The 22,877-nt window shown below is 41.8% G+C and overlaps 1 protein-coding gene and 1 long non-coding RNA gene across 3 annotated transcripts in view; one reads left to right on the top strand and one right to left on the bottom strand.

Moving 5' to 3' along the window:
- The window catches only part of wdr7 (WD repeat domain 7), a 101,778-nt gene extending 79,277 nt beyond the window's left edge, over positions 1 to 22,501 (bottom strand). Inside the window, exons 1-15 of one of the 2 annotated variants that reach the window (XM_074618786.1) lie at positions 22,335 to 22,501; positions 20,390 to 20,561; positions 20,176 to 20,282; positions 19,890 to 19,968; positions 18,597 to 18,771; positions 18,274 to 18,350; positions 17,902 to 18,021; positions 17,622 to 17,767; positions 17,312 to 17,414; positions 10,889 to 11,036; positions 10,092 to 10,207; positions 9,688 to 9,820; positions 9,150 to 9,370; positions 8,156 to 8,351; positions 5,961 to 6,175 (exon numbers count right to left, since the gene is read on the bottom strand). In XM_074618786.1, the coding sequence (XP_074474887.1) occupies positions 5,961 to 6,175; positions 8,156 to 8,351; positions 9,150 to 9,370; positions 9,688 to 9,820; positions 10,092 to 10,207; positions 10,889 to 11,036; positions 17,312 to 17,414; positions 17,622 to 17,767; positions 17,902 to 18,021; positions 18,274 to 18,350; positions 18,597 to 18,771; positions 19,890 to 19,968; positions 20,176 to 20,282; positions 20,390 to 20,548 (1,995 nt within the window). In that variant the 5' untranslated portion in view covers positions 20,549 to 20,561; positions 22,335 to 22,501. The remainder of the gene's footprint in view (positions 1 to 5,960; positions 6,176 to 8,155; positions 8,352 to 9,149; positions 9,371 to 9,687; positions 9,821 to 10,091; positions 10,208 to 10,888; positions 11,037 to 17,311; positions 17,415 to 17,621; positions 17,768 to 17,901; positions 18,022 to 18,273; positions 18,351 to 18,596; positions 18,772 to 19,889; positions 19,969 to 20,175; positions 20,283 to 20,389; positions 20,562 to 22,334) is intronic. The other variant, XM_074618787.1, reaches the window with a different exon arrangement.
- Positions 11,624 to 11,963, top strand: LOC141757882 (uncharacterized). Its single transcript, XR_012591770.1, has 2 exons — positions 11,624 to 11,748; positions 11,788 to 11,963. It is a non-coding gene; the product is annotated as an uncharacterized LOC141757882 (long non-coding RNA).
- Positions 22,502 to 22,877: the final 376 nt, after the last annotated feature.

Raw genomic sequence — 22,877 nt, 5'->3', positions numbered from 1 at the left:
TTTTGGCCGCTCCGAGTCCGTGCCGCATTGACATTACTAGTTTAGCCGTGCCGAGTTGTACAGAGTCGGGCCCGAGATGGACCATCTCCGGAGTTGGGCCAAAGTTACCTGCCGTGCTGTGTGATGGAAAACACTTGCAGCAAAAATAATGGGGCGGGGGGACTTTTATTGTGACGTATTTATAGAAAATTAGATGTGTTTATCCAGCGTTTTACAGCTGCTCCTTTGACCACTAGTCACAGCCATGGATCAGCCTTTTAAACGTCATTGACTCAAGAGAAGCGCGTCATCAGTTAAAGGAACAGTGTGCAACATTTCGGGGGATCTGCAGAAATGGAGTATAATAGTCATAACTATGTTTTCATTAGTGTATAATCACCTGAAACTGACAATCGTTGTGTTTTTCGTTGTGTGTTAGCATAGAATGAGCCCTTCATATCTACATAGGGAGCAGGTCCTCTTCACAGAGTCCACCAGAACGGACAAACCAAACACTGGCTCTAGAGAGAGCCTTTCACGTTTTTACGTTAAAAAACATATGACATAACATCTTCTAAAATTGCTGTCGCTAAGACGTTGGCAAACAGCTGCCTACTTCCACATACAGCAGACAGATAAATGGAAGTCCAATATTCACTCTCCTTTCTGGTTTGGTCTCCACCAACTCCTGAGAACTGGCACTTTAGCTCTAGAAAATGTGCCATTAAAACCAAACTAAAGCACTAAAAGAGGGTCACCACGAGTGACACTTTTGACATGAAACATGTTATCCATTGTTAACATAAAATATACTGATTAATGAAGCCTTAATAATCACATTTAGGAGATCACTGTGAAAAATCCAACCTGGACTGTCAACATTGTTACCGATTCAGAGAATAATGATTTAAATCAGTCCTCCCTTTAAACACAAACTGTCATTCAGTCTCACACACACACACAGACACACACACACACACACCGCCACAACAACAACCCATTAGTTGTAATTGCCACCAATACTCCCACACCGCTCGATTTTAATTGTATTAGCAGAGACACCTGCGTGGAGCTATATGTAGAACAGGGCTGTTTGTTTACATGTTAATGACCTGATGATTGCAATCAGACACCGCTGATCCTGTTAGAGGAAACCGGGAGGGAGGAGTGATTAAGGGAAATAAAGAAAAGAAAAGGCAAAGCTGGGTTTTAATCGGACTGCGTTTCATGAAGGATTCTCCATTTGTTGTTCTAAACTCTCGCAGCGGTTTCCTTCTGCATGAGGACTGTTTAGTTTAGTCTTCAACTGGAGAGACACTGTTCGGATTTTAGTCCCAAATCGTTCGCCCCAGATTAGTTTTAGAATCAGACCAGACTTCTGCCAGATCAGTTGTCGTCTGACGTGCAGTTTGAGGTGCCTGATTAATTACATGAACAATCAACAATCTGGCTGAATTTTGGTCGGCTGTCTGCAGTTTGAGCAGATCCGATGTCTGATTTCCCACATGGCTGCTGTCTAAAGATCTGTTATAAACTGTAGTGAGCTTGTTTTGATATTATTGGAGTAGTATTTTACATGTTGTGGCTAAAACGATTGTGATATAAAACTAAACTTCACCACAGAACAGACAGACCAGATCGGTTTCTGTCTGTATCTTCTAGTCATCAGCGGATCCAAATTCTTACTTTCCATTCAAGTAGAACTGCACAAAGCAATGCTGCCTTTCTCTCTTTTTAGTCAATGCTCATGCAGTGCCCAGCAGGGGGCGACTCCTCTGGTTGCAATAAGAAGTCTGATTGTATAGAAGAAGTCTGTGAGAAAATGAGCCTACTTCTCACTTGATTTATTACCTCAGTAAACATTGTAAACATGAGTTTATGGTCTCAATCGCTAGTTTCAAGTCTTCTTCAATACAGCATGATGTTCATTTAGTAAATTATGGTCCCATTTAGAGTCAAATAGACCATAAAGCAGGGGATGCTTTAGGGCGTGGTTACCTTGTAATTGACATGTCGCTACCACTTAGTTGTCCGTGTTTTCGTCTTACAACTCTAACCCTTTCACAGTGTGTTTTCAATTCATTAGAAGTTAATTATAACCTTTTCGGTCGCCTAAAAATGTCTTATTCAGCGTTTGGTTGTACTTAGCTCCACCCTCTCGGGTCACTTCTGGTCGCAAAGAATCAAGATGGCGATGGCCACCATTGATTTAGGTATTGTTGTTAATCTGTGTTCAACTTTCTGGTTTCGGAAACACTGTTTTTAACCTTTCATGCCATTAAAGCTCATTGAATTGAACTGGACATGACTGTGTGAGAGAGACACAGAGAGAGAGAACAATAATTAGCAGTGGAGACTGCTGACTGACCGAGAGACACTATACACCTGCAGATGGGACACACACACACACACGCACACACACACGCACACACACACGCACGCGCGCACGCACGCACACACAGGGAAGACTTTCCTGTCAAAGCCATGATGCTGCTGCTCTAGGTCGCTCTCTCTGTGTGTGTGTGTGTGTGTGTGTGTGCGTGTGTGTGTGTGTGTGTGTGTGTGTGTGTGCGTCCGTGCGTGCGTGCGTCTAGCAAATGCACGTACGGTCAAGTACACGCGTGTGTATACATGCATGTGTATTTGATCAACGCTACCGCATTGTTGCTTTGCCTCCTTTGACTTTTTTTTTATTTTTTTATTCAAAGAGCTGTTTGATTCCAGCTCAAATCTTTTCCACAATGACTGCCAGCAGAACACTGTGTGTGCACTACGGTAAATATAGTTAGTGAAAGCTTGCTGACATTTTACCTTTGAACTGACCTCAGTTAACACAGTGAACATAGCTGTTAGAATTCTTGGATTTTTACCAGGAATAAGCCAAGATAGTTGTGCCTCATTCCCATGTTTCAGTGTGAGTGTGTTTGCAGTGTCAGTATGTGTGTGTGTGTGTGTGTGTGTGTGTGTGTGCCTGCCTGCGTGCGATGTTTTGGTGGATGAACACTGCCATCTAAAGGCAATCAGCCACATTACACTTGGACAATAATAAACACGTACATGTGGTTGATCTGATGTTATTTCTGAGGCTGTGAACTCATGCAGATACATGAGCTACAAATGACCAGGTTTGGTTTGGATAAATCTGAATTTTCTGAGCAAATTACCTATCAAATTCTCAAACTCTTGAGGTCACTTTAGTACACTAGTCTGTCTTTGGAAATAAATGACATTTCAACTCAATTTCTTATTTACACACACACAGTGTCCTATAGCTCCTGGGCAGCAGGTCTAAAGGTCATTGTCCTGCAGGGCCCTTCTGGCAAACACCACTGGGGTCCAACGAACACAGTCACACACACACACACATCCATAGTTCCCAGTGTGTCACGCACACACACTGTATAGAGACATCAGATGCACAAATGAAGAAAATTCTTTCTAAATTTTTTAACGAATTTTACATTATTTTGCTGTATTGCTTTTACTTCCCTCCTCCTTCTGGATACATTTCCTGTAAGTTGTTACGGTTTAAATTACCTGTTTTTTTTCTTTTCAGTCATTACTCTTCATGTAAAGCTAATTAAGCAGTATTGTGTGTATGAACACCATCCCTACATGTCATATTTTGCCACTACAACGACGCCGCGAGGTTCAGTATCTTGCCAAAGGATACTTGTGACCGGAGGAGCCAGGGATCGAACCGCCGACCTTCCGATTGGTGGACGACCTGCTCTGAGTCACAGCTGCTCCTAGTTAAGTTTTTTTTAAATTAATCTATGGTGTCTTTGAAAATTAAAGTGGAAAAAAACAATTCACAAGCTCTGAGAGCACCATCTGAGAGCATGTCTTGTTTTGTTCGAGCAACAGTCCAAAACACAAAGATATTCAGTTAATATACAAGAGAAAACTAGCAAATCCTCACATTTAAGACAATGAGAACAGAAAGTGTTTGACATTTTTAGTCGATTAAATTGTGGCCGATTCATTTTCTGTTGATCGACTAATTATTTCAGTTTTTCCCTTCGTGTGACAACCACATTCACAGATCAGCAGGTTCAGCAAACCTGCCAGAGGACAAACTCAAAGTCACACATCAACTTCCTCGCACACAAACTGAAAATGTGAACAACAACAACAACAGCTGTAAACACACACGAACAGAGGCCGGGAGCTGGCTGGGTGTAATGTCTGGGTTGATAGTCTGACATTTCATGGCCATTATCTGTCATTACACACAGTAGGGGAGTACACACACTCTCACACACTCACCGGTGACAGTGGGTGGTTCTGACCCATCATTTGAGTAGAGAAATGACACAGAGGTGGGAGGCAGAGAAGAGAACAACAATGATGTGTTTCTGATAGAACAGGGGGGTGGGGGGGGGAGATTGCAGCTTTTGTGTGTTGGCCTTTTCAGAGAGGAGCTGTGATTATGAGCAGTTATGGCAGGAAAAACCCAGGAGACACCTCCAATAAAACCAACACAGACGGGAAAAGGAAACAAAACAAAGGTCATCTTGATGGAAGGGAAGAGGAAGAAAAAGGACGGACCCAACAGAAGAGGAGATGCCGAGCTAAATGGATTCCAAGTCAAACTATAAAAGTCAAACTGTACGAGCAGCTGAACTAAACGCTGTTCAGACACTAAATAATTCAGAGCGTTTGTTTTCTGAGCTGGGAGGCCCAGGTGGGCGGGGTTAACTCCGTCAGGGCAGATCAGATCATCCGAGTCTGACAAGTGAAGCTCTGATTCCTCTGAGGGGTCAACAGACAAGCTGCTCCACATAAAAACTGTCGTTTGAATGCTGATTAAATATGGCTTACTGCCGTGATGACGGGGAGTCTGACTACTTTGTCTGACTACTTTGACTACTATGTGGTGCACTTTATGGATGAAATGAGGCATAAAATGGTATGAATTAAACCCTCAAACTGTAAACACAAACCTGTTTTCAGTAATGCTGCGATCACACCAATTTTTCGCATGTGGCGCGACTACATACCAAGTCAGTGCACAGAAGCAAATAGACACAAATTTGCGCCGGGCGACAGGAATGGTGCGGGACTTGAAATATTTCAACTCGAGCGAGCGATTATATTCTGCTACAGTGACTCACACATCTTAACATTTGGGCGGATTTCTCCTTTAAACCCTTAAAGCTGCTCTCTGGAAATCTCAGAGAAAGAAACACTGCACTTCTTTCTCTTTTTTTTTTTTTTTACCATTTTGACATTTAAGATAGTTCATCCTTCCCTGGGAGACACCAGTGGTGTCTCACACACACACACCATGGCTGTAGTGTTGACCTTTGGTTCGTCTACAGCAGTTTTAATTGGTCTGTGACTTTAGCCAGCTATCTGACCGAGCTGACCAGCCACTGCGTGTGCGTGTGTGTGTGTGTGCACGCGCTTGTGTGTATTAAAGCTATTGTCTGTTTTTGATGAATGACAAAGAAAGAGAAAAGACCCGAGGAGAAAGAGACACAGAAATCAGTTCTGAATCAATTCAACCTCAACATTAGAAGTCAGTAGAGTGACGACATCTGACAAAACTGAACTATTCTTCAGCCTGCAGCCGGAGTGAACGCTTACGTCATTTCGTTTGTCTGTTTTGTTTTCTCAGAGTTTGATTTCCCATGAAAAAGGTGTAACTTAAGTCAGACTTTAACAGCACAAATTATGGCTAAGAAAGAATAAAACTGTTGCATACGACTAAGATTTACAATATTTGAAAATATACAATACAGTCAGGACAGACCGACCCCGTCACCACACTGAACTGGTTGGAAAACTATGATGAAACTTTTGAGAAGCTGGAACGAGAGAATGTTTGGTGTGTCTGCTCAGTAAATGACAAATAAGTTGACAACTAATTGGCTCCCCCGTCCAGCACTAGTGCACATGGCTGACAGCTGAAGTCATTTACCAAACAAAGCCTCCCTTCTGCTATAGTGCGACTGTTTTTAGTTGTTTGTCAGTACCTTGTCGGCGTTGTCTACAGCCAGCAGGTTGGTGGCGAGCGTCTGCAGCTTGTGCTGGGCCATGTTCTTCAGCGCCGCCAGGCTGCGGCGAGTCATCGCCTGCTTCAGGTTCACGGCTGAGTGGCTCAGAGCGTCTACGGTGGCCGGAGCCAGCTCGTCGCAGGCGTTCAGGATCTCTACCGCCGTTATGCCCATCACACAGCGGTCCAAGGCTCCTGAAAACACAAACGGGTAAACAAACATGTCTCAAACCCTTGATACAGAGTAGTGTACATACTGTACGTCCTGTACATCCTGTACAGAGCCCTGATCTCAGCCCCAACTAACACATTTGGGATGAACTGGAACACTGACTGGGAGTCAGATCTTACCACCGAACATCAGAGTTAGACCACACTGATGCTCTTGTGGCTGAATGGGAGCAAATCCCTGCTGTGGAGGCTGTTACAGCAGCAGATTAACGCCCATGTTCAGCTATCCCATTATGTTCAATCACCTGTTCGGGTGTCTACATACTTTTGGCCATGTAGTGTATCAGAGAATAGTTTTATCTCAGCCTCCTTCTGTCTCTCTCTTTTCATTCCTATCACATATCTCCTGCTCTCTGTTCCTATCAATCTTTCTCTACTTGTCCTTGCACCCTCCTTCTATTTATATCAATCTTCCACTCGCTCGCACCATCTCCCGCTCCGTGTGTCTCGACGCCCAGTATCATCTATTGTCTCTTGAATATGATTCAGGTCACAGATAGCCGTCTCCATCTCTGACTGCAACTATTCTCTACCTTTACAGACAGAGAGCGAGGCTTAGAGAGACATCATTAGCTGACAGAGCTGACATCAGTATTGGCTCTGGTATTGAGTGAGAGAAGAAGTGGTGCCATTATACCTGTGTGCGTGTGTGTGTGTGTGTGTGTGTGTGTGTGTGTGCGCGCTTGTGATGAAGGGCCTGTGAGCCATTGCCCTATTACATGTCCAACGCCTGAGTACACACACACCTTCCTTAATTTCACACTTAGCTACCCTGCAATCTCCCAGCACTACAGCTCATTCAAGTCACATGTGCACACACGCACACACACGCACACACACGCACACACACACACACGCACACACACACACACGCACACACACGCACACACACGCACACACACACACACGCACACACACGCAGGCAGGCACGCACGCATGCACGCACCTGGTCTTTTCCGATGGCTAGTCATCACTCAAGCTAGTGCTACCTCTATGCTGTGCCACATAAACGTTTACTACAGACTGTGTTGTCATGGTAACGGCTAAACAGAGACGCAGAAGAGAGAGATGAGATTTAAAGGAATAGTTCAATATATTCACTTTTTTTTCTGAGTTATAAGAAACGATCAATATCAATCCCATGTCTGTGTGTAGAGTACGGAGCTGGATTCAGGACGTGGTTAGCCTAGCTTAGCATAAAGACTGGAAGCGGGGGGAAACAGCTAGCCTGGCTCTGTCATAGTTAAACAATACACCGACAAAACACCTCTAATGCTCACTAATTAACTAACTAATTAAATAATTCATTCATTCATAAAAATACATCTTCTAACAAAAAAATCTGAAACACATGAAATTGCATTAGGTGGAATTTCAACCATGAATTGGTGATTTGCTGGTGAAAAGACACCTAGCCATCTACAGTAATACAATTGAACGATATGTCATTACAAAGTATAAAAAGGTGCAATGTGCTCCAAACAAATTAGGGGGCAGCATTTCATCTCTACTACTGGGTCCATACAATCTAAATTTACGGTCATCAGTTCTCTTAGGGCCGGTCAAAATAACACTACTATCTTATAATCTTCACATGTGGCGTCTACCTATAGTTTACGTTAGTGCCACTAACTGGGGGCTGTACAGTCCGTGTATGCTTTGGTTTGTTTATTGGATTAAATTCAAAGTGGCAGAAAAAAGAGAAAAGGACTTGTATTTTTGTTTCGTTCTCCCCGCCACCAACCCGTTCTCACTCCCAACTTGTCAAATACCGCCGTAAATATGACAATTTGTAGGAATTGGTTGTTTTGGAGCTATACAGAAGTTCACTGCCAGCCCGCCTTGCTATTTATTAATTGGAAAGAATTAGTGATAGCATATTGACCTTTGTCACAAGTTTTAACTCCCAACTCCAAAGAGGAACTCCAGGAACAGGTCACTCACCTGTATCCATCTGCCAGACGTAGACGGAGCCGTCGGAGCATCCCACCACCAGGTAGTCATCTGCCGGGCGCCACTTGATTACCTGGATGGGGAAGAGGTGTCGCGATGCCAGCATGATGCACTTCCTCTCCCTGAGGCTGAGCAGGCCGACGGAGTGGTCGCTGGCCACCGAGCAGACGCAGTGCTGCACCCGAGTCTGCGGAGCAAACACAGCAGGCAACAGGGATCACCCCAAGACCTGGACAAGTACAATAAGTCCTGACTGGGGGGCCTTCTAGTGTTTAGTGGTATCACCGAGTTAAGTAGTCTATTTAATCCAACGGTTGGGGCTGTGTGTAGCTAACGAAAACACTACGATACTTATTTTCAGGTTATTATACACTAATGAAAACACAGTTATTAATATTATGAATTCATATCACAAAGATGAACTCACTGCTGAGACTACAACTCGCTGCAGATGCTCAGTAGACAGGCAGCTGCGTTGGGGACAACTTCTCAGAGAAAGAGCCCTATTATTACTTTTGTAATATAGGTTTCAATAGACACAAAACATGAAATGTCTTAATTAAAGCGAGTGTGTGATAGGTCATTCTAGTCCATCTCCGCCAATACAACAGCATCTGACATCTCATTTCCATGGCAACAACACAATTCGAACTATTTGATCTTAATGTCAGTTAAACAACATAACATTTTCATTTGGTCTAATGTGTGTGTGTGTGTGTGTGTGTGTGTGTTTGACCACAACAACATAAGGTCATTAAAGTTTTCTCTCACAACAATGACATCACCCCCGTAACATTTACCTAATGTCAGCAACATAACACGATACTTCCTTTCAGTACGTTCATCACACTCAGACACAACACACAACAAACGAAGCGAAGAAAAACAACTCAAGACTGAAAAAAAAGTGTCTAATGACAAGAAGAGGAAAAGGCCACGGATCAAACAAACACATGAAGCTACATGTTTTAGATTTCGGTCTTACGCTGCAGTTTTCAGGCGGCACAATGAGCTGGGTGATCTCTCCTCCGTGGACGCAGAAAATGTGCTTCATTTCTCCAGTGAAAATGTCCCAGACGATGACGGAGAAGTCCACTCCACCAGACACCAGCGAGCGCTGGTCGTAGCGTGGGGAGATCTGGTACGGGTACAGGACGCACGTCACCTTGTTCCGGTGACCTCGCAGGGTACGATGCGGCGGCCAGCCTGCGGGACGGACGGACACAACGCGTAAGATACTGAGGATGGATGATGGGACTAATACATGTGGTTGTTTATGATACCTCAGACTCAAAATGGACCAGAACTAAAACCAGAGCTGATGAACTGAACTGAACTGAACTGAACTGAACTGAACTGAACTGAACTGAACTAAACTAGCTCTTGACTGTGCTCATTCCAACCAGTGAAGTTTAGGCGGCAGCCCTAGATTTGTTTATTTATTAATTGTTGTAGAAATTAGACTGTCTGTTTACTGTTGTTTTTTCAGCCTCCCTGTGTCCCTCTAACCTTCCCTCCCTCACCTCTCCTGAGCATGTGCTCCCCTTGCAGCAGCTGGACGATGGCGGTCTGAGTGGCAGGAACCAGGATGATGCTACCGTCTTCTCTCCCGCACACCAGGCGACCCTGAGAGGGGATGTACACGCTGGCCGTCACCTGAGGGATCAGAACAACACACACAGACAGTCAGATACCTGACAACCAAACTGTAATGGCAGTTATCCAATCATCTAAACATTAGTAGGCTGCAGTGAGAGGCCAAATATATTGCCATGTGACCTAACACATTTTTTTTTTCAAGGGCCCTGTGACCTCTGATCTAATAAACTTTCACAATTAAATATCTTAATCGATTGAGAGCCCTAATAAATACATAATATTTTGAAAGTGCATTCTTCAAACATTGTTACATTGTCTGGCTTCAAACCTTGATGGGTCCTTCTTTTCCAGGCAGAGCGCTGAGCTGGTCGATGATCCCTGCAGACACGGGGGTCAACTTATCAAACGCCTCCTGGAGACTGATGGTGGACGACACCTGCAGCTCTGCACGGAGACGGAGAGAGACAATATTTTTACGATATTTAATTCATATTCTTCAAATCATGAGCCCTGTAAGAAACAAAAATATCAATAATATAAATTATTGACTTTATTAGTCAACAGCACCATGACGCATTTTGGCCACTAGATGTCACTCAGCCTCTGTGTTTCACCACCACTTCTGAGGGAATTTACTTCTCTATCTATAAACACTCAACACACTAACAAATGTTTAGTCATAAGTCAGTGTTGAAAAGATTTGGGGACCAATCAGATCAATCTCAACAGTGGGCCAGCTGACCAATCAGAGCAGACTGGGCTTTTCGAAAGAAAAGAAACAGAGCATTTCAAAAAAGAGGGTGAAAAGAAGTGCTGCAGCTCAGCCGGTATGAGAAAAGTAAAGCGTTTTTGAACATTAAAGCATGTAAACATGTTCTGGGATAAACCCACAATACAAGTATGAACCTGAAAATAAGCATAATAGGTCCTCTTTAATGATTACTAAGAGGGATTAATGGTGGCAAGAAGTTTGTTCTTATCTGTGTTCTTTTGGTTGTTTTCCTCTTTTGAACTTTTCTGTAACTTCACTGTACGAACACCAGTGGCCTCTGTGTTTTTGTTTTGACCAACAGAGTAGCAACCCTTCTCTAGGGAAGTGATTGTGTCATGTCCATTACGCCATACCTGCAGCGGTCGACAGCGGCTGGAGAGGCGAGGTGTCTGGGATGCTCCACAGGGACAGTCTGCCCGCCGAGTCTCCCTGGATCAGCAGCTTGTGGAAGGGCTCCCGTCGGCCGAAGAAGAACCGAGTCACAGGAGGACAGATCAGGAGCTGGAGGACGGTGGAGGACAAAAGACATGTCAACATCTGAAAGGCTGAAGCCCCAAATCTCTTAACAATTGGAGTATTTTTCCCTTAAAGACTTTTTAGTTTAGTGTTTCATGCCGTATTGGTTCTTCGTCTGAGAATGTGAAGCTGAAATGTTTGGTTTTGCTCGCTAGGTGCCTTCATACAAACAGCAACAACACACAGCAAACTGCAGGAAAACAGAACCACACACCTCGGATTCAGGCTGAGGACACGGATAGTAAATACCGGCTGATTCTAACATGCTGTTTGGGGTTTTCATTCAGGTAGGGGCTGAGAGGATCAGAGGTACGTGAAGAGTAAAAGCAAACCACATGTAGCCACTGTAGAAGTCCAACGATCGCATCCTAACTGTTGATTCAAGCATTAGAACAAATGCTAATGCAGCACAGAGGAGGGACTGGTGGGGTTAAAACTACACCTACTGCTAGTTTTTTGTACTGCTGTCTAACCTACAACTGCTTAGTTCACTCACCTATGAGAAAGTTCATACACAGCATCGGTCCTGCTGGAGTTTTTTTATGGCGTTATGCAGTGAATAAAGGGACAACGGTTGTTGATTCCTGCAGTGGAAAAGCGACCGATACTGGCCGCTTGGCTGAAACATCCTCAACACTACAGGGATAGTTCAGATGTTTTGAAGCTGGGTTGTATGAGGTACTTATCTATAGTCAGTGTATTACCTACAGTAGATGGAGTTTGGAGAAACAGACAGGAGTACCAGCACAGCAGCAAAGCAACGTACTGCTGCACAGCTGCTGTCCGTGGTGCTGATCTAAGGCTGGGTTACAGTATGGGAGTTGCATGGTGAGCCTCTCCATGGTGGCATAGCAATTGTCTGGAATGGTTGTGTGTGTACGTGCATGTTTTGTTTTTTTGCACCGGGGCCAATCACAATTATGTTACGCTGCTGTTGCCAACCGCCATCTACTGTAGGTAATGCACTGACTATGGATAAGTACCTCATTCAACTCCACTTCAAAACACCCAAACTATCCATTTAATGCCAATGAATCAACTTCAGGGTGGATAACAAACAGGAGCTGGACCTCAGCAGGGGCCGTCTGTTAGTTTGCAGTATCATGCTGTGGCGGGGACTGATAATCTGTAGTGGACACCCTGACTGTTATTTTGACAGCTCCCTGGCTTCACACCTGTCCAGGTTATGCCTCGTGGGTACTGTTGCAATAGTCGAGGACAAATACCCTGATTGAGGATAAAAAGTGTCTTTAACTGAATTCTCATTATGAATGAGGTCATTTCCAGGAGCTGCTGCCAGGTGAAGGGTAGTGATTATGATGGACAGGATGAAAGCTCGTGAACCTGTGGGCGTGTAAGGAGGATGGGCTGCCATCACCATGGTAACTACAAAATTTAAAAGAGGTACAGAGGCAGGGAATGGCGGAGGTGTCCGGAGTAACACAACCGGTTAGTTCAGCTCATCTGAACGCTCTAGACAATCACAGAGAGTATGCAAAGTGCCACCAAATGTTGTTTTTTAAACACACAATAACTCTCTCTCACACACACACACACACACACACAAACTAAACCACATCTTGATATAAGATGTGATTAGACAAATCCAACAACAGTGACGACAAGAGTAATGTTTAGAGCAGACAGCACTAGAGAGGCAGAGAGAGACAGAATATCAACTCATGGTGACTTGCAAGATTGTTGTTTGTGTTTTGTGCTGCAGATGGGTTTCTACCCATTCATCTGGACTATATTTGGCCAAACTTAAATTGGGTGTAAAAATACAAGGATGAATTCCAACATGGTTGCAAATTGAGGATTATGTAAATTACTACAGCATTTCCATTTACTACCTAACCTACCCCTCTACTTTTACTTTATCTTATTCATTCCACAGTTGGTGACTGTTCTTTACCTGAATCTTGTCACGGCGCCTACATTTCTACATTTGTGTCCCTTTTATGTCTAGTATTCATCATTAGTGTTTATCCTTTGTGACAAACATGATGCTAAATGTCATCTGAAACGTCGTGGTATTCCTATCACTTCCTTTTGGCGTTTGGCTCGTCGTGAACTCAGGGATTCAGAGGGTCATTATTTTTGTTAAAAAGCAGCTTGGGGACTTTGCATGCATCTTCATCAGTATGAAGACAGATGAGGAGGGTGATGGTGCTTTTGGAGGAGGAGGATTGTTTTAGTGGGAAGAGAGCATGAAATCAGGTGAACCAGAATGAGTTCAGTCTCTTAGTCAGGCAGGAAGGACACCCGGGAGAGGAGCAAACAAAACAGGCCGTTCACTTTCAATGTCATCGACTCAGCGGCTTACACTTCCGTCCCAACACTTTGAAAATGAGTCTGAAGGCTATAGTGGGAAACATCTGTACACATGTAACACCTGGAATTACTTCTATTGGATAAAGGATCTACTTTTACTTTTTTAGCAGACATTACCATATTTAATTTTCCTGCTAATTATGGTGTTCCACCAGGGTCCATACTTGGCCCACTGTTGTTTTCAATATTCATGCTATACATGCTCAATCAGGTCATACAGAACCAATAGTTTCTCTTTATATCAGGGATTCCCACAGCATTTAATAGAGGAAATCTGAAATAAAGAGCACCTCTGCTAACATCAGAAAAAAATTGTTTATTAAAGCTAGGGTCGGTAATGTTCAGAAACTAGCAAGAGTACGCTAGAACCAAAACAATCCAGCCCAGTATTACCAGCTCTTTTCAAATGAAAGTAACTGCAGCATTAGCTGCTAACAAGCTCCAAAAGTCCCTAAATCTAAATCAACCTCAGTCAAAAGCCAAATTATCATTATGAACAATGAACAACGCTAATGTTAGTGCTGCAGGGTGAATGTGAGCCACTGAGTGGATGTCGGTGTTTCCGCTGCTGTTCTCACAGTTTGCTCCTCTCATCTCAGCTCATTACTTTCTGGCTGAGCTGCAAAGTCACAAAATCAAAGCAATCCGTCTTGAAACAAAAACTATTTTTGGACAAATCAAATTGTCAGCCTCTTCATCTCCAAGGTAGTAAAACCTCACACTGATCTCAACTTTTACACCCGACTATCTTTAAAGGACCATACCACAGTTTTTACGTTTAACTAACATTGACATTGGTATAAGTTAATTTCTGTGAAAATCAGAGCTTGAAACTTTCTGCAGACAGTTAATCCATTACCGTCAACATTTAGTGAAAAAATTATTAAAAGTGATTAATAGATCACTTGACTGGCAGAACATGGATCACCAACAATTCTGATAATCAATTAATCAATTAAAGTATTTTTGAAAAGCAAAAACATCAAATATTCTCTGGTTCCAGCTTCTCCTATGTGAGGGTGTGCTGCTTTATATCATTGTAAACTGACTATCTTTGGGTTTCAGACTGTTGTTCGAACAAAACAAGATAGTTGAAGATGTGACGTTGAGCTTTAGGAAGGTGCACACCTGTCTGACATTTAATAAACTGAACAATTAGCCAATTAATCCTAAAAATATAATAAAATAGTTAATGAAAATAACCGTTTCAACGTATTCTCATACAACGCTTCGTATGATATCTTACTAAAAGTTATTCCTCATTTGTCGTGCATTTTCCTATGAATGTCCAGCGTCAATTTACGCTCTAGTATTTTGAAAATAAACTTCCGTCTTCACAGGAAACAACTTTGTTAGATTTAGGCAAGAAAACCACTTAGCTAGGTCTAGGAAAAGGTCATAATCAAGTTACGCCCCACTGGAAGTTGTTACATGACACCGAAAGTGGCGTAACATAAGTGGCGTAACATACGTGACAAAACCTACTTAGTAAGGTTAAGGAAAAGATTGTCGTTTGGGTTAAATAACAACAGAAGTGGTGTATCTTAAGTACAGAAGTTACGTGACAAAAACTACTTAGCTAGGTTTAGGAAAAGATCGTGGTCAAATTCTGAAAACAACAAAAGGTGAATGCTCGGACTTCTGAGCTTCAGTTTACAAATATCCCACCAGTATAGAACATATTCAAATACTGTATATTCAGCAGTTGAACAATTTGTCAATTGGCTAAAACATGCTCTATCGACTGGTATGGTCCTTTAAAAATAGTATGTTTTACTTTCGTTTCATGGTGCAGAAAATCTAACTTGAACCATTTTGCATACCGAAACATTTGGCTTGATGCAAAACGGCATGAATTTGGAATGAATTACTTTGATTTTAAAAGCTTGTATTTCAAATAAAGGCTACTAAAATGGTTGTAGTGTAAGCGCTGTAATTCTGTCCATTTCAGCTTTTGCAGCTCAGCCAAGAAGGTGAACTTTCTTCTTCCTGCCTTTGGTATTCAGAGTGCATTCTCTGGGGCTTACTGGTGCCTCTAGAGGCCGGTGGTGGTATAGCAGCTCTGGTGTGTAGAGCTCCAAGTCGCACCCGCTGGCAGGGAGGCACACCACCTCCACAACCACTTCCTCCTCCTCACCTCCTTCTCCTTCCTTCTGAGAGGAGTCAGGAGGTCAAAGGAGGGAGGGAGTCATGGCAGCATCAGAGGACAAAAATAAAATAAAAAGGAACAACAAAAATAACAAAAAGGCACAGACAACAAATAAATACCTACAAGACAATAAATTATAAATACACATAACAACATACTGAAGGTCCAAAATGAAATCATAACTACACAGAACATACAAAACACCAGGGGTCAGGCTCACGCACATGGATTAAGCCTGGTCATTTACCATCTGATTTCACACTAAAAGGAACTGATTATTGAGCTCTTCTCAGTAGAAATGCTAAAGTTCATAAATGATTCCATTGTTATTATCGGTGCCTGAATCGGTCCAAAAAAGGTGCCAGTACCCTAATTCATCAGTTGCATAACATGATCATTGCATGTATCTTGGATATATTTATATCTATTCATTTCATTATATACATTAGACCTACATACGATATACATTTCCACACTTTGTAACTTTTATTTAAACAAAAACTGATGTGGGAGATAACCTTGTGCCAGTAAAAGCTTGGCTGTAGTGAGGAAATATGACCCTGAATACATTCAATTTGGATTCATAATGACAGGAAGTGATGGGTGAGGGTAAGCAGAATATGTATTTTGGTCATTAAGTGCTTTATTTTTCTACTTTTTTGTCATGTTCTCATTTGGGAAGGCGGCCCTCTGAAATATTTTAACTATCAGAACTGGGCCTTAAGTTACAAAAGGTTGAGAACCCCTGCTCTAGAAATTAGGAGACTAAGAGAAAGCTGGTGAGTCCAGCTCTGGTGAGGCCCGGCAACATCTCCAATCCGTCATGTTAGTCTATGAAGTTCCTCTGTGAGGATTCTCTTTCCTTCACACCTTTTAAAAAATGACTAGGTCTAATCCATGTGCTTGACGTGAGCCCTGATGATTCCTAAATCAAATCATCAAATCAAACAATCAATCAATACAAACAAAACACAGTCAGACTGCCAACCCAACACCACAGGACAACTACACACAGCTACCTGTAACGGATGTAGCCAGTGTACAAAGGATCATTTTAGGTGTTAATTGGATTATTTAAGCCACGTTTGAACAACAGGAAAAGGAAGTTTAGTTCAGTGCAAGACTTTTTTGCAGTTTCATTCTATGAACCAACTAATGACAGTCTAACTGGCATTATAGCAGTCTACTTTTTTTGTATGTATGTAAAATAAGATCCAAAGTGCAAGTTGCACACAAAAAGTTCCAGCAGTGTGACAGGTTTTGTTTTTGCTAAACCAAGCTAGTCAGGTTGGTATTCAACGTATCCGTGGTTTGCAGAAACATACAATACCAACATGTTTTTCCTGCCGATTGCATTGGGTTAGCCCAGCTCATATAGCTAAGATCATTGCTATGAAAAACACAAAAGAGAAGCCAGATCTGGAAGACCCTCCACATCAAGTGGACACCCTGTCTAGTATCGTTATACGGATCTCTGGAAACAGTTACCTCAACAGCTAAATCATTAGCATCTGTCTATTACTGAAGAGACAATCGGGTTAAAACAGACTGAGGTGAAGTCCAAAGTAAGTACACCAAAGCATCCTTAACAAGAAATATCTAAAAGAGCTAAACTATACATAATCCTATTTCTGGTGTGCAGCAGGAGTGTGCAGTACAACACTTTTCTGAGCTGTTCCATGCGTTCCAGGTCTGTGCAACAATCTGTTTTAAATATTATTCAATATACAACATTTACAAAAGCTTAGTTTACAGAGTGAAGGAGAGGAGGGCTGACCTGTTTGTCCGAGCGGTCGGCAATGCTGTAGACCAGCGGAGGGATCGAGCCTTCTTTGGTTTTCCCGACATCACTGCGGAAATGTTCACTAGCAGGCAGACAGCTGAGGAATACAAACACGCACACACACACAATAAGTTTAAGTTTACAGCATTTGTGTAGCACATACACGGTCAGAAAAACCCATGCATGCCTTTAATGCTGTTAAAGCACCCATGCTGTTGAGTCTGTGCTCTTCTTCTGTGGTGTTCACACCATCAGATGATACTGGGCGGTGACGTGAGAGCCGGAGGAGAAGCAGCAGGTTTACCTGGCGGGCAGCTTGTAGATGTAACTGCAGCCGTCTTCGGTCCAGATGATGACTTTGTCGGTGGCGATGAACTCCCCTCCGGTCCAGGCCTGGTCGCTGTCACTGGACACTGAGCAGAGCAACGAGTAGTCGCCTGCATCAAACACCTGACACACGCGGGAAAGAGACGCATGCACTTTTATTAATGTAGTACAACTCCGACTAGGGCCAAAACAACAGGTCTACACAGTACTCTAGTCCAGTACTTGTAGATTTACTGAGTGGTAATGTAGGTTCTTACCCTCCAGTACTTGGAGCAGACAACCAGCAGGCTGCTCTGAGTGAAGGTACAGAAGGAAATACTCTGACAGCCCTGACAGTAGATGGGTTTGGACTCTTCTTCAAACACAGGGTCCAGGTCCTGAAAACAACAACAAATTAGAGCCTGAGCTGATACACCAATCAATATTTGAGATTTCAAAAAATAGCTAATGGTATATCAGATGATATTTGTTCAAATCTTCATTTTCATTTATAATATTAATATATAATGACCATAATAGTCATTGCAATACTGTAAAGGTCCGTGTGCACTTCGACTTGTGTTTACACTTTTCTTTCTGGCAGTACACACAGGTCTGACACAAGACTGATCATCTGTATGGCGGTGTACCTGCATCCTGCTGACCTCAGCTGTGATGATCCAGACCTTCAAAATCCCCGTCACTGACACTGCCACAACTGTGTCCTCTACATAGAGACAAAGAGACAAAGTACCACCAAGTCAAAGTTAGTGTCTGAGCTGTTCACTAGACATACAAATCTGTTAAAATGTCTCTGTGGATGGATTTGAGATTGCAGAGGCAGGAGTTGAAAAATCAGACATATGAGCTCCGTATTGGATTAAAATCACTGAGCAGCACATTTAATATTAAAATCATCCCTCGGGAAACAAATCCCATCCGTTTAATCTCCAGTATCTTCTCCAACTCTCACCTTGTGTTCGGTGGGATCGGATGATGCTCATGGAGCTGATCCAGTCGGGAGAGATCTTGGACACCAGCGAGTACAGCACCTCAAGGCTGGTGGCGTCCACCACAAGGATTTCTGGGTAGTGGCCGTTACAAAGCAGACGCCCTTCCCTCTCAGTGCCGACGGTGAACTGATAGAACTGGAGAAGCACAGAAGAGGGAGGAGAAACATGGAGTAGAGAAATCAAAATGTGAAGAGACACGAGAACAGGAAAACCCCTCCCTCTCCTGGTATGCTTTGAATATGAAACATTGGTAGGATGTGTGGATTTTCATTGACAGTAGATTCATAGCGATTGAAAACAGCAAAAGTAGAAGAGATTGTAAATAAGAAGTGAAGGAAAAGAACATTTGTGTTAAAAAGAGAAACTGAGAGGAGCAGAGTGGTGGGTATGACATGACTCTGTTGTACTGGTGGAATTAGTGCTGTGGAAATTTACATTAAGATGAATTTACCATGTGAGCTTCAGCATTAATTGCTGTAATTGCAAAACCATTTGCGACTGGCCTTTATATCTGGTTGTGCTTATGTGAGACTAATGTTCCGTTCACATCAAGAGCGACGCAAATTTTCGCTTCGCTTTACTTGCACAAGTTGGACCGCCAGTATTATTTGTGTCCATTCGCGTTACTAACGCACCAGAGAGGAGAAGGAGCTTGACTCCATAGATCCCAACGACTTTTATTTCCACCATCAACCATGGGAGAAATAACCACTGTTGCTGCGTTGTACATGTTGTGGAAGTCCCAGATATGGCAGAAAAACAAACGCCGTCATGTCTGGGTTCAGGACATCACCCTGTGGCACTGAATTTCACCATTGCACTGACTGTATTTAGCAAGCCACACGTCGCTCCTGCAGTATGAACCCAAAATAAACAGATTGTGCTGTGGTTTAATTGCAATAAAAGGATCAAAACGATGCAGAAATAACTACATGATGATGCCGATTGGTAAAAGTCTGAGATTATGCTTTGTCATGTCTGTCAGCAAGACAACAAGCAAACAACTTTTTAAATGCTTGTTTTCTGAATGGTGTTCGGATCGATCAGTGCCAGCCTGCAACACTAAAGATAAAGTCATATAGACATAAATACGGCAGCAACGCTGTTGTTTATACCATAGACAGTCTGTGGTTTATAAACATACATTTATACACAGAGTTTGCTTGGTGTGAATGCGCCATAAGGCAGGATTTGAATACAAGCTTTTATTTGAGAAAATAGGGTGTGTGAGTGTGTGTGTGTGTGTGTCTTACCTGTATGCCAGTGTGAGCACAGGCCAGTTTGGTGAACTCAATACAGCGTCCATCGTTCACATCCCATAAACACATCTCTCTGGAAACATGAACAGGCTGAAGTTAGACATAAATGAGTAGAAAAAGATCTGCAGTTAAACTTGCATCCTGGGGGTTCATATCTAGAACGTGTGTATCATCTCTTCTGTCATGCTCTACAGGAACGCCAGACCCGCCTCACTCGTTTACATTATAGCATTCACGCCAATGCTTTCGAAGGTGATTTGACTTGTCTGTCTGTACTCACCCGCTCTCTGATGCGCTGACAATGTACTGTTTGTCACTGCACGCACTGGCTTTAGACAGACAGGTAATGGAGGCTGTGTGACCAAACAACATGGCCCTGGGACAAATCTGAGCAGAAAACAAAAGAGCCGGGGGGTTATAATAAGACGATGAGGAGCAGAGTAAAGAAGTTGTAGGTGAAAAACCCCCACCACCACATTCCCTCTCATCAGTACCTCCAGCTCAGGTGTCATGTCCCAGAGGCAGATCTGTCCGTCATGGCAGCCGGTGATGATGGTGCTGAAGTCGTCCATCACCAGCAGGCTGCTGATGCAGTGGGTGGGAGCCGTGCGGCCCCAGAGCACTATGGGTAGAACCAAGTTGTTCCCCGACATTATGCTGATGTGTCTGGAAAGAGAGGTGACAGTTAAAAAGAGAGGCACAGAGGGACAAAATCAGACAGACGAAAATGAAAATGATGAGGCATTGATCTTTAGACTAGCAGTACATTTATTTTTGGTACCTATTTTTACATGTAGCCTACATTACATATTAGTTCTATGTAAATGATGTTTATTTTTATCTATCTTTGTTGTCCTGTTTTTAGCTCTATGTCTCTCTATTTCTATTGGAACTGTGTGTACCCAGTCTATGGCGTGTACCACCGAAATTGCAATATTCCTTGTTATGGGTACACATATACTTGGCCAATAAAGCTGATTCTGATTTATATAATTTTTCCACCAAGACTGGTAGCCATATGGCTGCTAAAGATGTTAAACACATAGCATGTTTGCAAATTATTATGTGTACAGAACATACAGACAGACGATATACTCCAAGAGACATTACTCCCAGTATACACAACCATTAGGACCTGTCAAATCAGTAACGTTACACTAATAAATTAGTCATGTCATACATCCAGTCCGACATGAATGTACACCATCAAAGAGTCACGAGTCACTGTCCTGTCACGAAGACAGACACAGAAACAGCAGTGACCCTTTAACAAAAATCAACAACACACAGTTTAAGTGCACACTTAAACATCAAAACACTGTTTTTTTTAACTATATTTGCATAATTAACCTTGGTGTTACAGTCAGGTTTGCAGGCTGTGCAGCAGGAGTAAAGGGAGATTACATTTAATTCAGATGCATAACAGCCACTGACACTAACTCTGCAGACATTTAGACAAAAAGCTGACTGTCACTGATGATCAGCTGTTAGAGGACATACAACTATATATTTTATCTTTGTATTAATTCCCTTGTTTATTTAGTCCTCTTTTTAATTTTCCCTTTTATTTATTTATTTGTATTTATTAATTCATTTTTGCGTTTAATTTATATTTATTTTTACATTAATAAATAAATAAATGCATACATACATTTATAATTTAAGGGGAAATTAAACAAAAGAGTTAATATATATAAATAAAGAAGCAAAATTAATACAGAAATATAAAATTGTCACATTTTATCAATTAATTAATACTACATTTATTTTTAATATTATTTGTGCAGGCTGTGCAGCAGGAGTAAAGGGAGATTGCATTTAATTCAGATGCATAACAGCCACTGACACTAACTCTGCAGACATTTAGACTAAAAGCTGACTGTCACTGATGATCAGCTGTTAGAGGACATACAACTATATATTTTATCTTTGTATTAATTCCCTTGTTTATTTACTCCTCTTTTTAATTTTCCCTTTTATTTATTTATTTGTATTTATTAATTCCTTTTTGCATTTATTGTATATTTATTTTTACATTAATAAATAAATACATACATTTAAAAATATAAAATAAATTAAAGGGAAAATTAAACAAAGGAGTTAATAAATATATATATAAATAAAGAATCAAAATTAATACAGATATATCAATTTGTCACATTTTATCAATTAATTAATACTACATTTATTTTTAATATTATTTTTGCAGGCTGTGCAGCAGGAGTAAAAGGGGAGATTGCATTTAATTCAGATGCATAACAGCCACTGACACTAACTCTGCAGACATTTAGACTGAAAGCTGACTGTCACTGATGATCAGCTGTTAGAGGACATAACTGAGCTAACGGCTAAACCTGTATACCTGCAATGTCGCGACTTCCGGGTTAGCAACACGGCTAACGGAATCAAAACACAACGTTTAAAACAGTATTTACGTACCACAACAAGTCCTACTGGGACATTTCCTTATAATAGAAGATGTATCGACGATTTATTTCCCTCCGTGGTGAATAAAAAACAGAAAGAATCCCCCTTTTCGTCTTATTTTTAGACGCTTGTGCCACCGACTAACCGATCTGTCCGGTGAGCTGATCACCTGACAACTGAGAGACGCATCCGGTCTCATATTTTCAAAGTAAAATCCTGCAGTATTCGTTTTTCAAGCATGAGAATTTCCTCGTTATTTGTACTAGTATATATGGCTTTTTAGTTAATATACGATTAAAAATAATCACAAATGAATGAACATATGAATAAACAAAGTAGTAGATACAAAGATGCAGATTTTAGTAAAGGCAAGAGAGTACAAAAAAACATAACGCGGAGGAAATAATCCCCCTTATTACATTCCCTAATTTCTGCAGCTATTTTTGTATCAACCAATTATTTTTTATTTCATTTTTTTTTTTAATATTACTATCTATTTCATTTTATTTTATTGGATTTTATTTTTTGTTTTTTTTATTTTTATTTAGTAAATCA

This window comes from Sebastes fasciatus, chromosome 19 (assembly GCF_043250625.1).
Source record: "Sebastes fasciatus isolate fSebFas1 chromosome 19, fSebFas1.pri, whole genome shotgun sequence".
Lineage (NCBI taxonomy): Eukaryota > Metazoa > Chordata > Actinopteri > Perciformes > Sebastidae > Sebastes > Sebastes fasciatus.
This window is presented reverse-complemented; position numbering and strand designations above follow the sequence as displayed.